Consider the following 18,080-nt stretch of genomic DNA (forward strand, 5'->3'; position numbering starts at 1 on the left):
GACTTTTGAAACACTCTGTATCATACCTACAGGACTAAACTCAGAGCCTTTCCAGCTCAGGAAGACCTGCCAATGTTGAACTCTGCTGCAAGTTTGCCAGGTACAAGAACAAGGCACTAGAGCATGGAAGTCTATGTATATAGAATATAAATAAAAAATAATTGACATACCTTAATTTTTTATTTATTTTTGCTTCAGGGGTATGACTCTTATAAAGATCGAACATAGGCTTTATTAAACAAGCATTGATATGTATGATCACAACTAAGGAAACTGAAATAGGCTCAAACAACTGCCCCAGGTCACCACAATCAACAACAAAACTAGAGGCAGACTTATATTTATTACGCTTCTTTTTTTAAACTCTTACCTTCTGTCTTAGAATTAATATTGTGTGTATTGGTTCCAAGACAGAAGAGCAGTAAGGGCTAGGCAATGGGGCCAGATTTGAACCTAGGACCTCCTGTCTCTAGGCCTGGCTCTCCATCCACTGAACCACCTAGTTGGCCCCCTAAAAAGCTTTTTAATACCCTTCTCTGCAGATTACTCCTCTGAATCTGACAAGATGAGATAGGGCCCATATCATGGATACTTTCACTGGCTTGCACAAAAATCTGACAATAAGTATTTGTTTCAAGGCAAAAGGAAAATTTTAAGATATCATGCAATCAAAACTGTCTGGAATTTCAGATTGACAAGGAACCAGATTTCCTCAGTTGCTGATTAATATATGAAATGAAATTATGGCCACATGAACACAAGTCAGCTGGTCAGGCCACATTTTACATGAATAGTCAACTAGTGACTTGTTTAAAAATGACCTTCCAACAACATGCAACCCACCTGTAAAAAGGGTAGTCATTTCCCTACTGTCTTTGTTATTACTCAATTCAGAAAATAAGAGACACTATGGTTCTCTTTATTAGTTGTGGGGCAGTGGGGCTGGCTGTAGGGGAAAGAAAATGACAGCAGAGTTGGGTCTATGGCCATTTTATGGACTTCAACTATCCAAAAGATCTGGACTTTAAGCCTCTTAAGAAGGAATATGATAAAAATAAAATTTGTTGGCACAAACTAAAACATCCAACTGCTATGTCTTGCACATAACTGGCATTTAATAAGTAACTTAGTCCACTTCTCTTTCCTTCCCCTAAACACATACTTGACCTGCATATAAATCATCTCCATATACGCACCATGACCATGGCCATGGAATGCAAAAATGTCTGAAAAGAACATGGCGGCAACAATGGGGCTACCAGTATACTGGGGATTCTGCAGGACTCTAAATGACTTGGAGCACAAGTACCACTGAATACTTCGTGTGCTGAAAAAGTCTGGCTAATCCTAGAATCCTAGAGGAAAAATAAGTTTCTTTTCTTGCTCCTCAAAATCTTTTTCAGATACAAAGTGGGATGAGAGGCCCAGAAAGTCACAATTTCTTCCCTGAAACACCCTAAGGAAGCAAGATGAACTGAAGTGGGACTGCAGAGAGAAGCATAGCTCCTCTACCTGGCAGTGACCACAAGGGGCTGTGGGTATCATGCAAAGTAGAGTCTAGAATGGTCCTTAGACAAAACAGAGTCTAATTTCTAGCTCATTCAAGTCCTGTTTGGATGCCAAGATTATCGGGAAGGAATAGAAAAGAACTGCAATCTAAGCCCCAGGCTGCTCCAAATTAAATAAACAAAATGTGTGAATTGTACTTGATCAACTGAAGGGGATTTCCCAAGATAAAAGCACAATCTCTCCCCAACCACCATCCCTGGTACCACAAAACCTGGCAGGTGCTGCCTGAGTACCCAAGTCCAAGGTCAGGGCGCCATACTGAAACAGACAGGCTACTGGGCAGCACTATCAGCTGAGCCAGATTAACTAACATGAAAGAGTCCCTTCCTCCTCTTTCATCAGCATTGTGCCCCTCAAGCTGTAGTCACCCCCAATCCCCTTACGTAGGGTAGCACACCCAAAAGGAATGGACTTTTTTCTGAATGTCTGGAACATAACCACAACTCATGGCACATGGAGAAAGCCTGCCCCGGGAACAACAGAGTAGCCTTCTGCCCTCTCATCTAAAGGCCAGGACAATGGCTCTAGGACCATGACGAGGTTTGGACCAGGAGGAAGGGCTTTGCACCTACTTGATGAGTTTTACCAGCACATACACTTCCAGCTGGTGACTATGGGTTTTTTTGGCCTCCTTGGCATATGGTTTGGAGAATCCTTGACGAGCACAAGGAAGCGATGCATGAAAACATATCCCACTCTTCTGCCACCAAAGGGACGTTGCTCCCCACGCCATGGTAAAGCCTGCCATCAGCACACCCAAGACTCCTACCCTGACCTCAGCTGGCCCCTGACCTCTGTAAAAGGAATGGAATTCAGTTGTGCATAAACCACCTAGTTTGGCTCTAGCCTTACCTTACACAATATGAACTGCTAGCTAAGCAAGCTCTTTATCGCGGCTTAACCCCAGAAAGGTGCGAAGCGTAAGGAGACTGCATGCCAAGGGTAACCCACATAGCGGGTGGGCCAGCGGCGTTGGACTGCGGGACCACGGGTGCAGCCTGGGCCAGGGCCAAACGGGGCAGAGGCTGGTGGTGGACTGTGAAGGAAGGGCGGGAAGCTTTGTGGGGGAGGGAAGCGAGCTTGATAGACAGAGAAGCGTTAGCCTGGAGAGAAGCAGCCGAAGAAGGCGAGACAAAAGCTTTGTTAGAGGGAATGGATGCTAAGGTCTGCAGAAGCCCCGGCTCCGGGTTAGAAGCAGCGAGTAACGGAGGGGGGGGAGGTAATGAGACGTTAGCAAGAGGAGGAGCAGGAGGAGGAGGGTGCAGAACAGGCTGCACGGGCGCTCGGTTCAGGGGCTGGGGGGCTCGAGCCTCGCTACATGTTCCTATGCTAGAGGAAGGGGCCTGGAAGGAAGAGGAAGTGGGGGTGACCACAGCCTGCATTGGGTTTAAGCTCAGCATGGTGCTGCTACAGACAGCACTGCTGCTGAAACTGGCTCCAAACTGATGAGAAGAGGCAGAAGGCACCGCATGGTTAAAAACACCTGCAAACAGGAGAGAAAAACTGAGCTTCAACAGGGAGGCATTGACCAGTAATGGTGCAGAGACACGTGGGCCAACACCCCCACGCACACCCATGCAGGCGTGCCCACACACGCACGCACGCACACACACACAGGGCACAGAGCAGAGCCGTCAAGGCGAGAGCCCGGTGTCCAACAGGCAGCACGCCACGGGAGCCAAGTCATGGGAAATTGCAATGCCAGAGCGAAGGCTTCCGATCACAACTTACCTTCACCTGGACAAAGGAGAGGAGAAAAGGCCCAGGCCGAGACAAGGGAGAAAGGCTGGTCCTAGACGGAGGCACCACTGAAGGCTGGGGAGATGCACTATGGGCAGGGACTGACAGGGAGATGGAGGATTCTGACCAGGGCAGCCAGTTCTTGGCCACTCTCACAGAAAAGGAAGACAATTAAGGATTTGAAGGTCTGCTTCTTCCTCCCTGCATAAGACCTCTCCAGAGCAGACAAGCAGATCTGGTGGAGGGGGGTGCCCAAGGAGGGACAGTGTTCCTCTGCCAAACAGCAGCTAAAGACATTGAAATCAATGCCATGCAAATATTCCAACAGCAGGGTCCTCAAACAAAAGCACTTGTTAGTTTGGGGATGGGAAGGGGTTATAAATGACATGCTATCATGACAAGGTGCAAACACGTATGCCTGGACAGATGGAGAACACTGATGGCATTATACACAAAGCAGCTGGATTTCAAACTCAGGAAATTCTGATGGGTGGGCAAGTCAAATCTTTTTGTGAAAAACTAGTAAGTTTAAATATTGTGTGTGTTTGCCATGGGTGGAAAACAGGGAGAGGAAGGAGGGAATAATTTACTGGGAGCAGAGGGGATCAAAAGGACAAACCAGAATAATCCTTCAAACGGCAACAAGTGATCTGAGGCTCCTCATCAAGTGTGTGCTCACTACAGGTTCAGAAGCCTGGAGACAAAAGCCTGCATTCTTTTACTTACTACATGGTAAACCTAAGGAAGTCACTTCTGTGTGGGCCTCAGTTTCCTAATGTGGAAAATGAGGGGCAACTAGAACAGATGACCTTGAAGGCCCCCCCGGCTCTGCAAGTATGCTAGCACCTTCCCTGCATGGCCTGACTCTCATAAGCAAACTCCAAGCTGCTCCTTGGAAAGGAGACCTACCTCCGACTGTTCCACCTGTAACCCCAGAAGAGAAGTTTCCCATAGTGTGAGAATTTGTCAATCTGGTCGCAGCTGATGACACGTGGACCAAACTGGCAGCAGCGGGCATGGAATTAAATAAAGACTGCAATACTGAGGAGCCTGCCACCGAGCTGAGGTTGGCCTGTAGAGACATAGGGCCCAGGGGGAACTGGGATCCAGTGGTAAAAGTGTTCAAGAAAGGGTGGTGTGTTGAAACGGAAGAAGTGGGATGGCCAGAGGTGGAGGCTGCGGTGGAAAGGCCTTTGCCATTAAGGAGGCCCCCAGAAGATACAGCAGCGGCAGAAATGAAAAGATTGTGGCCGTTTTTAAACTCCAAATCCCGGTCCCGTCCTTTGCCAGCCTTGCCATTGTGCTGCAGGGAGACCTTGTCAGAAGGACCCCCCAGCTGCAGGCCAAGGTCGAGCACCTCTTTGCTTCTGCCCCCAGATCTCTGTAATTCTTCCCCTTTCATACTTCCCAGACCATCCAGCTGTCTCTTGTTCAGAAAAGGGTTGGCATCTGAGCTATCTTTGTTCCGCTGTGACTGAAAACCCAGGGGAGAGCTTAAGCTGGCCACCTCGGTAGTCTTATGAGAAAGAGAAGCACCATCGTGAAAGCTGTGTAAACTCATGTCAGCAGCAGACAGGCCCCCGGCATATGAAAATCCATTGGAAGAGTTTGTGTTGGGGCTGAGGCCATCCGTCCCCGACAATGAACTGGGGAAGTTTTTCCTTGTGTGCACAGAGATCTTGGCATCGATAGCCATCGTATCCTCTGAGGACGGACGGAAGGCAAAGAGGGAATTCTGGCTCAGGGACGAAGCTGCCTGTAAGGGGCTGTCAGATGTTTTGGTAAGGTTGATGTCTGATATTGGTGAGAAGGTAGATTTCCATTTACTACTGTTGATGCTCTCAGTCAGCTGGGTTTGCTTCCTTCCCGTAAGGCCACCACCTAGTATGGACAGAGGAACAAAAAGTAAATCCCAGACCAATCATCTGATCAGGAGTGGGGGAGTTGGATCTATCTGAAGGGAGTCTGGAAGTTACACAACTGTAGGCATACACCCCAAAACTGGCTCTTCTAGGCTCCTTTGAGAAGTCCTACAGACTATGCAGGCTAGCAGACTAATTGGAGCAAAACAGGAAAAAATGCTAAAGAGCTTAAGAACTGTTTACACAGGGGAGCTAAACTCCGGGAAAAGACTCCTGGGAAAGGAGAAAAGAAAAGTCTACAGACAGGAATGTGGGCTATCAATGAGTATGGGAAGCACCATAAATAAAAAATGGTGTATTGTGGGAAAGAATTTCCACTACATGCTAAAGAATGTTTTTCCTGCCCCAATGGCCAAACAGTTGGAAAAAATAAGTGACTGTGCCACTCTACCCAACTAAAACATTTAAATGTTCATAAATGGCAGTATACAACATGCATGTGCAAAATGAACATTTCATTAGTAAAAGCTTAGTCACAGAGGGAAAGGTAGAAGGATTGTAGCCTAAGAAACTAAACTAAGGTTCTATTTGCATAAAGTAATAACATAATTCCATAGAAGCATGGGAGCTGAAAACGAGAAGGGGCGGGGGAGATAGAGAGGTGAAATAGAAGGAGAAAAAGAGAGAGGGAGAAGAGAGGAGAGGAGAGGAGAGGAGAAAGAGAGAGACTCTCAAGGAGAGAATGCTTAGAATAGAGTACAACACTACTAAGTCTATCTTAACTAGCAGGAAATATAAAACAATAGGACATTCAATATTTGATTCACTTACCGTTTTCTGTTTTCTGAGGAGATTTGCTCTCCAAAGAGATTGTTGCGATTTTCCTTTCAATCCTAAGAATGGAAAAGGAAAAGTTACTTAATATAATTACCTATGATGTCCACATTTTAGTCTCTCATTTAAGTGAGAGCACTTAATGACTAGTGTGTAAACAGATATTTTATGTATCACTGAAGGGAAGGCCAATGGTGCTGGTCGAGGAAGCCATGTTCTTCAAAAATGGTATTTGAAAGCACTAGGGGCTCTAATGTCAGCTCCATCGCTTACATATAATAATTCAGGAAGCTAAAATCCCTTCCAGTCTCTCTTTTTCTAAATGACGATGACAGTTGTTAATTACATAGTTCAGAGGGTTGTTAGAAGTAGATTGGTTTGTATGTCTAAAACATCCTACATTCCAAAACATCATAGGAACAGCAGTTAAATGTGATTACAACTTGAATTCACAGGTCAAATATAAACACCATACCAGAATATTTTTTTCCTCTGCTAATGAAGGCAACTGTCCATTTTTAACAAAACAAAAAAGGGTCTTAAATTCAGAAAGAATTAGTCAATTCTAGTGGGGGAAAAATCTAGTGGGATCAACAACATTTGGGTTCAAATCTCATCTTTGGGACACTATGATTTTGCTCACTTAGGGTGATTCATTTAAATACTTGGTATCCCAGGAAATTCTCAAAGGGTTTTAATTACTGCAGGATTACTGATTTGCCCTCATAGAGGTCTCTACAGAAACAAAACCATGTATGTGGACACCCCTGTCCAGGAAAAGAAGAAGGATTCTAACTGATATAAAATCTTTAACCCTACCAAATAATTACAAATGAAACCCCTCTATTTCCTGTCTGTGATATTTACACATATAAAAGCCCATTTTCAAAAAGGAAAAAATCTCAAACTATACTATAAGTGGTGTTATTAGATTGTTAGCAAAAAAAAGCTAGGCACTCTTATCAATGATCTCCTTGGTGAATAAACCTGATAGTGGAAGTTTGGGCCAGCAGTTCTCAAAGGGCAGCCCTCAGATTCCTATTCCCAAGGTTCTTTCCAAAAGGTCATGAGGTCAAAACTATTTTCAACATAAGACTAAGATGCTATTTGCCTATTAAAATACACTCCGTTTTCCAACTACATACTATCTCTAAGACCAGTCTTCAACCAAAACAACAGATTGCCAAGAGACTGGATGCAGAAGCACATAGGAATCTAGTCAACTATTAAACTAGAAATTTTCAAAAATATGCAAAACAATGCCACTCTCTAATCTTTTCTTTTGATAGTTAACTTTTTGTTTAAAAATTTTGTTAAAAAGTTTATCATTAGGGGGCAGTTGGGTGGCTCAGTGGATTGAGAGCCAGGCCCAGAGACAGACCTGAGGTCCTGGGTTCAAATTTGGAGTCAATACATAGTATTGACTCCAAGATGGCAGGTGAGGGTTTAAAAAAAAAGTGTATCACTATTCTAAAATGAATAAATATTTAACATTTGTATCAGCTCTAAATTCTAATATGGTAAGAATGGCTAGACATAATTCATATACTCAAAAACATTTTGGGATCATCAAATTTTTTTAAAATTTTATTCTATTTATTTATTTGGTTTTTATTAAAGCCCTAGGACCTCCTGTCAAGGCCTGGCTCTCAATCCACTGAGCTACCCAGTTGCCCCACATCAACAAATTTTTAGAGCATAAAGAGATTGAGACCAACAAGTTTGAGAACCACTACCCTAGGTCAATAGATATGGGCAATTTAGTCTTGTGCATGTTTATCAGCATAATTCAAAACTACTTCCAAAATTATACTCATACTTCTATTAACACTGTACCCTACTGTACCTATCTTCCCATAATCCCAACAATACTGACTTCCCGTATTTTGTTAGCTTTGTAAATTTCTCGGGTATTGAGGTGAAACCTTAGAGCCTTTAGAATAAATCTGTATTAACATTTTCTCTGTGTTCTTTGTACACTGGTATAATTTATCCCATTACCACCTTTCCCCATCCCAGAGAGCCATCTTTAATTTTTTTAAACCCTTACCTTCTGTCTTCAAATTGATACAAAGTATTGATTCTAAGATAGAAGAGAGATAATGGCTAAGTAATTAGGATTAAGTGACTTGCCTACGGTCACAAAGCCTGGCAGAGTCTTGAGGCTGGGCCAGGCACTCAGTCCCCTGTGGTTTCTAGCTACCTCCATCCTTAATGATTTTTAAAGGAAAAAGAAATGAAAAAAGTTTGAAGCTATGTGCCGCATATACCACAACCTCTACAATGGGTGGCTCAAGAGAACTTGTTTGTCCCTTGTAACTTAGCAACATTCAACTTTGTTTTGTGATTGTTTTTTACCTATTCACATTGTGGTGCTATATGTATATTAATGATTGACTGCATGCTTTCCACTTAATCAGGTCACATAAATCTTCCATGTTTTCTGCTTTACACACATACACATGTATATATATAATATACATCTATGTTATATATTTTATTTATAAATTATTTCTTACAATATTATTCCTTAACATTCATGTACCAAAAGAGATTCATTGAACATTGGGCATTGTCATGGTTTCTAATTCTTAGCTCCCACACAAAGTGCTCCAATGCCTGGCATATAATAGGCACTAAACTTTTAACTGACAGCTATAAATATCTTGGGATAAATGACAACCTTGAGATATATGCCTAGTAAAGGAATCTCTAGATCAGAGGGTAGGCCAGATCAGTCACTTCACTGCCATTATTTTTAAAACCATTTTATAAAATGATGACACTGAATCACAACAGAACTATTCCTTTCTTTTGTCATCTTTGCCGGTTTGCTAGGGGTGAGTTGATAACTCAAGGTTGCTCTGATCTGGATTTCTCCTATACCAGAACATTTTTTAATCTGGCTACTATTTGTCTGCCAATTCTTTTGAGAACTGTTTTTCCTCTTTTTTTTAATAAATATTGGGAGGAACAGCAAGGTAGCCCAAAGGAAAGAGAACTATGCCTAGATATTGGAGGTCCCTGGGTCAAATCTGGCCCCAGGCATTTCCTAGCTGAGTGACACTAGACAAATCACTTGATGCCAGTTGCCTCACCCTTACCACTCTTCTTCCTTAGAATATTGGTTCTAAGACAAGGCAAGGGCTGTGTTAAAAAATAGATATTGGTGAATTTTTTTTAAAATTATGTGTCTCTATATTATCCCCTAATGTATATATATATATGTGCATACATGTGTGTATGCATGGTGGGGATTCCTCTTCCACTGCTTCCCTTATCATAGATATTGATTTTTATTTGTGCACAAGTTTCTCAGTTTCATATAATCAAAGCTATCTATTTTATCTTTTGCAACTACCTCTATCCTTTGTTTAGTTAAGAATACCATTCCTACCCAATAACAAACAAAATGCATATGATGTGATTACATTCCAATTTTTTAACATTCACTTAGGGGGGAGGTTTTCCAAATTCTCTCCTTCCTGGGGTGGAGGGGTAGCCATCTGATAGATTTTACATGTATAATCATGTAAAATATTTTTAATGGTATGATTTTTAATAATAAACTCCCATATCCACTTTGAATCTGTTGTAAAAAGTTGATCTAAGATTACTTCTTGCCACACTGCACTCCCCAATTTTCTCTGTAGTTTTAATCATCAAATAGGGAATTTTTTCCTAAGGACAGTGGAACTGAGTTACACTGTTTCTTTATTCTCCCTTTTCTGATCTGTTCCATTATTCTATTCTTAAATATAACTAAATGCTTTGATGACTGGTTTATAATCTGGTTTGAGGTAAGAAAGTTCTTCATTTTTTTCCATCTGATAATCCTTAGATTATGAATCTTTTGTTTCTCTAAAGAAATTTTGCCATTATATTGGAGTACTCCTTGGATAGTTTAGTATAAAAATAAAACTGCTAATTCTGGTTGGATCTGTCATTTTTATAATAGTGGCCCATTTAAACCATAATTATGTACTGAATATTCTTCCAGCTATTTAAAATTATTTTAAAGGAGCATTTTATAACTGATTCTATACAAATAGTTTGTATGCTTGTTTTTTGATTGTTGCTAGTTATTTAAAATATAATTTTAAATCCTTTCACTCTTTTAAGATTTTCTTATTATTACAGAAATACTATTGATCTTTGAGTTTATTCTGTAGCCTGTAATTTGGATAAAGAAAGCTTCTAGAGCTGTATCTTTGCTTTCTCTATGTAAATAATTATCTTCTAAGTGGGAATAATGTTATTAGCTTCTGTTGCTTAGCTTTTTGTCTTTAATTTCTTCAATTATATTACTGATAATTCTGGCGTTCTAGAACTGTAGATATATACAGCATTCTTACTTTACCCTATTAAGTTGGCTGCATTTGGTATAATTCTGTGTACTAGGGTGCCACCTAGCCACTAACATGTAAAAAAGAATCCCTGGGGACCAACTACAGGTATCCCACATTGGGATTTCTCCTCCTTGTGTGTGGTTTTTTTTCTTTAAAACCCTTAACTTCTGTGTATTGGCTCCTTGGTGGAAGAGTGGTAAGGGTGGGCAATGGGGGTCAAGTGACTTGTCCAGGGTCACACATCTGGGAAGTGTCTGAGGCCACTCCTTGTGGTTTTGATATATGGCAGGTGAACATAAGAAATTAAATGGGAATTTGGGGGAGTTTTGTGGAAACTACAGATGGCATGTGAAGGCCAGCAGATGAAACGAAAAATTTAGAAACTCAGAAATGCAGAAAAAATGTTGTATAGTATTGCATATTAATATTTTATCTTTTAATACCATAAATAAGCAATTTTTTAAAGTTAAATGAGTAAAAAGTTAAAGTTTTGCAAAAAGAATGTGAAAACAATGACCTACATGTAAGCCTATAAATACCTAAATACCTAACCCAAATTTTACAATAAAGTACTATAAGCTTTTCATGAGAGAAAAAATTCAGAATCCTTTGGTATTAAAGGAGGGTCAAAAAAATTTATACTGATTTTCCAGATCTTGGGGGTACCATGCCCACAAACCCACATGATGATGAAGGGATATCTAATAATTAGAAAACCACAGATTACCATTATCTACATTTTGTTCTATTTCTACATTGTCAAATATTTTCCAATTATATTTTAACCTTTGATTTATACTTCCCTAAAATATTAGGACTATTTTTTTTTTCATAAAAGTAGTCTGGCTGATGTCCTTTCTCAAATTTGTGTAGTATTCATACTAATTTTTTGGGGTAGAATTATCTTGTGTTCTAAGTTTCTTGGTAAATTTCTTCATAATTAGTTTTAGGGGTTTTTGTTTTTTTTTTTTTAAAGATAATCTTTATATGTTTTTGTTAGTTTGGGTATTTTTATCTTTTTGGTAGAATTCCTTTTTTTTTTTTTTTTTAATATCTGAAGAAGGTCACTGATAAGCCATCATCTACACCAAAATACTAAAGACGACATTTTCTGTGGTAATAAAGAAAGTAGATGCTAATGGACTGGGGAATGAATAAATAAATATGGTCATTTGTCTTAAAAATGGACGGTGCCAAATTATGAAGTAACAAGACTTAAAAGAAGAAAAGAACAGCACTCTACAGAAGTGGTATAATGCATGTATTTTTCAACTTTTTTAGTGTATTAACTGATTTTGCTCATTATTCCTTCTTTATTTGTTAGGTTGAGAGGGCTCACTGGAGGGAAATGGATAATGATAGTAAGGTCCTGGTGTTATCAACACATTATTAAAAATTTATTAAAAAAAAAAGTTAGGTAAGAAGGATTGCAACTAACTTTTGCAAGCCAAAGAATTTTAGATAAAATCTAATGGAATATTACTATACGTGTGGAAAAATTAACCTAATTTTTTTTTAAACCCTTGTACTTCGGTGTATTGTCTCATAGGTGGAAGAGTAGTAAGGGTGGGCAATGGGGGTCAAGTGACTTGCCCAGGGTCACACAGCTGGGAAGTGGCTGAGGCCGAGTTTGAACCTAGGACCTCCTGTCTCTAGGCCTGACTCTCACTCCACTGAGCTACCCAGCTGCCCCTTAACCTAATTTTAAGGATGAAAATTAGTAGCCAGAGGCAAGTTAATTATTTAGCCTTCATAGAATATACCTTTTATACATTTATATGAAGTTTTTTTATTATAAATATTAATTATAAATTAAGTCAATTTAACCTTTGATGTTACTGAATATCTGGTGAACAAATTCCTTCAGTTTTACAGACAGGAAACTCGAAGAATTGAGCTTAAAACCAAACATTTCAGAATAAAATGGATATATTAAAACTTACACTAAATGTGGAACTGGAACCAAGAGATCTTAAGTAACAATCTCAGTTTTGGTCTTCTACTTGTTTTAGTGATGTTGAAAATAATTGGGACAAAGTAATAATTTTAAATTTATTGATTTAATAGAATTAGCCATAGAACATTTTACATAAAAACCTGTGTCTTCTGTTGCAGTATCATTTTATACAATTTAAAAGTGAGTTAAAAGAATTTAAAATGTTGCTTTACTTTTCCTTTTATTTTTTGGGGGGGATTCAACTAACAAGCATTTTTCTCCTTAACCACATCCCACCATAGGCTAAATAGGAGCTGGAGAGGGGGAGACAAACCCTTGTAACAAATATGGACTTTCAAAGAAAACAAATTCTCATACTGGCTGTGTTAAAAAATTTATGTTTTTTTATATATATCCTACCCACCAAACTACTGGGGGCAGAAGGTGGGTATATAACAAAACAAACATGCATAGTAAAGCAAAACAAAGCCCCATATGGACCACATCCAAAAATAAGGCTCATTCTGCACCTATCACCTCTAAGTCAGGAGGTGAGCAGTACTTTTCATGAATGGTTCTTTGGAATCATGGATGGTTGTTGGGGTAGAGTTAAGTCTTTCAAAGCCATTTAACATTTGATGATACTGTTTTGTTTGTACAGATTGTTCTTCTGGTTCTAATGATTGCAATCTGCATCAGTTCATAAAAAGTCTTTCTCTGAAAATATATGTTCTTTCTTGTGTTGCAATATTATTTCATTAATTTATCATAATTTTTTCAGCCATTTCCCAACTGAAGGGCATCTCTCTGGTTAAGAGTTCTTTGTAACTACAAGAAAGGATACCATAAAAATGTTTATACATGATCCCCTTTTCCTTTGATCTCTTTGGGGTAGAGGCCTAAAAGAGGTAACACTGGGTCAAAGTGCATATACAATTTAGTTACTTTTGGAGCATATCCCAAAACAATTCCCAGATTAGCCATCAAATTTCAATGTTGGTTATCCTGGAGAGGTTTTCAGGATAGTTATATTTATCTCTATTTCTTGGATAAATCTCTTTAAAATCTAATGATACAAAGCAGGGCCCTAACAAGGTGTTACCTCCATTTCCTTTCTATTCAAGAATTTTAGTCCCTCTCTCAATGTTTATCAGATTTCCATCCTCTCAAAGGGGACAAGACTTCCAGGCCCACTGTAAGTAAAAAAATTCCCAAAATGTTGCTTTGTGGGATATATGTTTTATGTTTTTTAATATCATCAGAGTGCCCAGGTAGGTTTGAATAGCTATTCTTGACTTCTGACAATGGCTTTGATATAGCCTTGAATGAAAAATAGAGCTTCAGTCATCAATAAAAACTGCTTTTTCAGTCTTCAGACCTCTAGTCTTTGTACTATTTTAGCCATTTCTTCATTGTAGGAATGGCTAGTAGCTAGGTTTTTCTGGTCTTCTTGTCTTCCAGCTTCAAGAAGCCTTCCTCACAGTGTAAAGGAACTGCTACCAGCATCTTTAGCTACCTGGCATCTCTGATGGTCTATACTTATTTACTGTAGTGTAATTAGGCTGTCTTGCAGGAAGTTCTTGATGCTATGTTATTTTTGCAACCCAAGTTTCCTCTGTGCTTGACTGTAACTGATGTGGTTTCGCTGTGCACTTGCATGATCCTTGAAATACTTGACTTGCCCACATCAAAAGTCGCTGAAATATCTCTAATAGTCACTGAAGTGTGCTCTGTAAGACCTACGAATTTTGCACGTTTCCTTGGAGTAATATCCATTCTTAAAAACAATAGAATTAAAAACACAACAAAAGAAAGCAATGAAACAACTGTGCGTATAACATGAAATATAGCACTCAACTGTCAGAGAAATAATTAACATTAGTGAAACAAGATTGAACTAGTTTCATCTGGTAAAGGTCAGAAATTCTGGTGTCAATAGAAGCACATATATCTTACTACTGCTATTGCAAAATGAAAATCCTATGAAAATTATAGCTTATATCAGGTAAATTCCCACACCACTATTCTCATATAACTTCTCAGAGCTTGTCATCAGTCAGAGACTGGCCTATATAAACCGTATTTTGAAACTAATTAATTCCCAATTTCAAATGTACTACTGGTGAGCAGAAAATTTATATATAGTTTTGGTCCTATAAATTAACGGTTCCTAAAGTATTCTTCACAAGAATTCATTGAGTATTATAGGTACTGGAATTCTTTTTGGAATATTAAAACTCAACATTAAGGAATGCTTTTAATTACTAAGCCTACCTATGGGAACGGTTCATACCAAAGGGTTAGCCAACAGACGATGTTTTGGTGGCTGTTATTTGTATAATTCAAAGACCTAAGTATTAATAACTCACATTTATCTAATTCTTAAGGTTTATAAAGACTTTTTTTATTTAAAGTCTCCAAATGACCCTGTGACTTAAAAAATGCAAGCTTATCACCACCACCATTTCAAAAATTAGGAAACCAAGTTTTCTTATATAATATACCCTTGGTCATATAACTAACAAGTATCAGCATATATTATCAAAGTGCTTACATATGGAAGGGCCTTTAAAAATATGTTTTGATTATACATACTGGTATTTCTCAAAAGATGTACCATGTCTCTCCCTAATTTTGTGGGGCCTTTTTGTTTCATATCAAATGAAAATACACCTCTAGAGTAAAAAATTCAAGAATAATAAGTAAGTCATCTGTCCTGGGTGTCTAATATAATCGCCCCAGTGGGAAAAAGTCAATGTTTCTATCACACATCTTGAAAATTAAGCCCCAGATTGTCCGACCCACATGTAGATGGCCGATATGAAACTGGCTCCATGCTCTTGGCTCACCTGATGCTATTGTGCTCATCTTCAGATCCTGGCTCTTCATCAGAGGTCAAGGGTGAGTAATGTGCCCCATTGGTCTGGATCAAGGGCTTCTCCTTTTTCAGCACAGGAGGCTGGTCGTTGTCCTGGTAAGGAATAGGAGAGTTCTTCAGGGAGTTTTCAGGGGAGGAAATGGCTGTTATTTCTAAAGGCTGATTAATGTTATTGACCTAGGGATCAAAAACAAAACACACACCACAAAAACCCAATTAAATGAATTCTTAGAGCACATCATGTCACCAAAACATGATTTTCAAATTCTAATTTAATTTTGCCTCTGAATAGCAACCTAAAAACTCCTCTTACTAGAAATCTATAGGTGGACAGATCCTTTCAGCATACTGCTGAGCTGATAGGTGGGTAAAGAAAAAGGAGTAATACAACCCAGCAAAGAGAGTCCTATATTTTATGACTGGAAAATGAGGATGGTATAGCAGCATTGACATGACACTTAATCTCTCAAGGCCTCAAATGTCACATCTGAAAAATGAGAGGATAAGAGAAGATGACCTCTAAGACAAGTTCCTTACAGAAACATTTTATTAGCAGGCGTGCATAAATTATTGACCTTTAGGTGCTAAGCAATTCAAGGAAGGTTGTCACTCCTGTGTGGCAGATGAGATCCCCATTAGCTCTAAAATTAGTACTGAGTAAGAGCCATGGCCACAGGTACCACGAAAGACATGACTGATTGTTAGTGAAAGGTCAGAATTCAGATTTCCTGACACCGTCCATGTCCTGAAGTTTTGTCCACTTGGAATGTCCAGGGTTCAATGCATATCCTGGGATCTGTTCCCTATAATACCACTGGTGACAAATGAAAAACAACAACAACAACAACAACAACAAGGACAACACATTTCTGGTGGTAGAAAAACATTCTCAGTCTTACAGTTTTGTTGCTACTATTTAGCCACTATTTACTATTAATGTTAAGCTGTTCTAGCAAGTTTTGCAACACTTTGAAATTAGAAATTAGTATTGTATGCATAGCAGCATATACTTGGTGACTCATGATTATCCCCAAAGTGATCTTTCTGATGAGAGAAACAAAAGGCATGTTGTGGAAGGAATGACTGTTTTGAATAATATCAATGTCAGAGCCAGAACCTTGGGAAATAGCTTTGTAATTCTACAGGCATTAATACTAAGGAGAAAATCAGCCCCTTGTTTTCAGTGGGTTAGTTCCTTTGGTAAAAATAGGATAGGAGAAGATTTAAATTAAAATTAAATTAATTAAATTAAAATTTTAAAAAATTAAAAAGGCCCTTAAATTCCATGCATCTATGATCGTGTCTCTTCTTCTAAAACAGATGAATCCACAAACCAATCCTTTTTCTTACCATAGAGTTGATGTTTAGGGGTGAGCCTGAAGACTGGGTGAAGAGGCCTGCCACAGATGGTATGGGCTTACGCTTAGGAGATACTGCACAGTTCGCCCCGGGGTTCCCTGTGGAAGATCGCTTCCTCCTGCCTCTCTTCTTGCCCTCCTGTACACAAGCCTGTCCACAATCTGTTCGGATGCTGGCTGTCAGGGGGCTGTGTTTGTTGGAAGGAGACTGCTTCATGTTCCCTGTATTGGTCGAGATTGTAAAGAGGATTCTTCTCTTGACTTCATTTTCAGGATCTGAAAAGCCTGAATCTAGTGGGAGATCCCCCTTGTTACCTTCAGAGAACAATTTTGTAGTATCCGAGAACTGCAAGATCCCCATCAGGCTTTGAGAAGCTCCATTGAGACGTGGGCTGGCAGCAAGTGGATGGGCTGGAGAATTCTGGCCAGAATTGCGGGACTGCATCATGAGTAAAGAGGGATGTTGTGGTGTAGAACTCCGGGAACCCACTGAATTAAAGAGGCTCCCTGAATTAGAGGAATCATCTAGGGCTGCCTGCTCAGCACCATGGTTAAGATGGGCTGGACTACTGGAAAGGGTGCCATTAACTGCCAAGGAGCCAGAATAAGAAAAACCTGTTGGAGACATGGATTATCATGGCAATATCTGTCAAAATACACAACATTTTTACACACACACACACACACACACACACACACACACACACACTACCCAAAGTTATAAGCAAAAATCACAAAATCTCATTTACCTGTTTATTATGTTATCATTAGACTAAGATGGATTTAGAGAAGAGATTCAGAACTTTTTTTATGTTGATAAACTATTTCAATCTAATTAGCTTCCTTTATATCCCTGTATTCTCTATTTTATGTAATTCAAAACATTCAGAGGAGGAGTCCACAGGCTTAACCAGGCTACCAGAGGTCTATAATACAAGAAAAAGACTGAGATACCTTAGAGAGATAATATGGTCCAAAGAAAGCTAAAACCTAGAATTTAAGCCACCTGTATAAGCTCAAGAACAAATATAGATATGAGAACACCAAGCTTACAAGCTTACAAACTTTACCCAAAATCATATTGGTAGTAAGCCTCAAAAGTAGGATTTGAAGCCAGGTCCTTTGACTCAAGCATGACTGTTTCCAAAGCATCATCCAATTTCAAAGGCCTTCTTCCTATCCAGTTGTCAGTCTATGTTAAATTTGGTGTGTTTAATAAGCATCCTTATAGATTGAGAGACCTCATAAGGAAGTGAAACTAGACCAGTGATGGGCAACCTTTTGAGCTTAGTTTGTTAAAATTTGCCCAAAAACTGAGCATAATTCTGGTGGTATGCCACTTTGAGAAAAAAACAAACCATAAGTTTGCGATATTTAGTTTAAATAACAAAAAATGTATAACTGTAATATAGAACTGTATTTAATAAACCAAAATAGGTAAATTAATATAGGTAGAATTGTCATTTATGTTTCATCCTTGGCATACAGCCCCATACTTCTCTGTATGTGGTTGTGCGTCACTGAAAATGGATACATGTGGACATGTATCATAGG

General features: G+C 39.2%; 1 protein-coding gene across 1 annotated transcript in view; it reads right to left on the reverse strand.

Annotated features, from left to right (window-relative positions):
- Positions 1-2,456: 2,456 nt before the first annotated feature.
- The window catches only part of DOT1L (DOT1 like histone lysine methyltransferase), a 135,075-nt gene continuing 119,451 nt past the window's right edge, over positions 2,457-18,080 (reverse strand). Inside the window, exons 24-28 of the mRNA XM_044672031.1 lie at positions 16,519-17,141; positions 15,140-15,345; positions 6,003-6,064; positions 4,219-5,190; positions 2,457-3,052 (exon numbers count right to left, since the gene is read on the reverse strand). Of these exons, the coding sequence (XP_044527966.1) occupies positions 2,457-3,052; positions 4,219-5,190; positions 6,003-6,064; positions 15,140-15,345; positions 16,519-17,141 (2,459 nt within the window). The remainder of the gene's footprint in view (positions 3,053-4,218; positions 5,191-6,002; positions 6,065-15,139; positions 15,346-16,518; positions 17,142-18,080) is intronic.

The sequence above is a fragment of the Gracilinanus agilis genome, chromosome 1 (assembly GCF_016433145.1).
Source record: "Gracilinanus agilis isolate LMUSP501 chromosome 1, AgileGrace, whole genome shotgun sequence".
Taxonomy (NCBI): Eukaryota; Metazoa; Chordata; class Mammalia; order Didelphimorphia; family Didelphidae; genus Gracilinanus; species Gracilinanus agilis.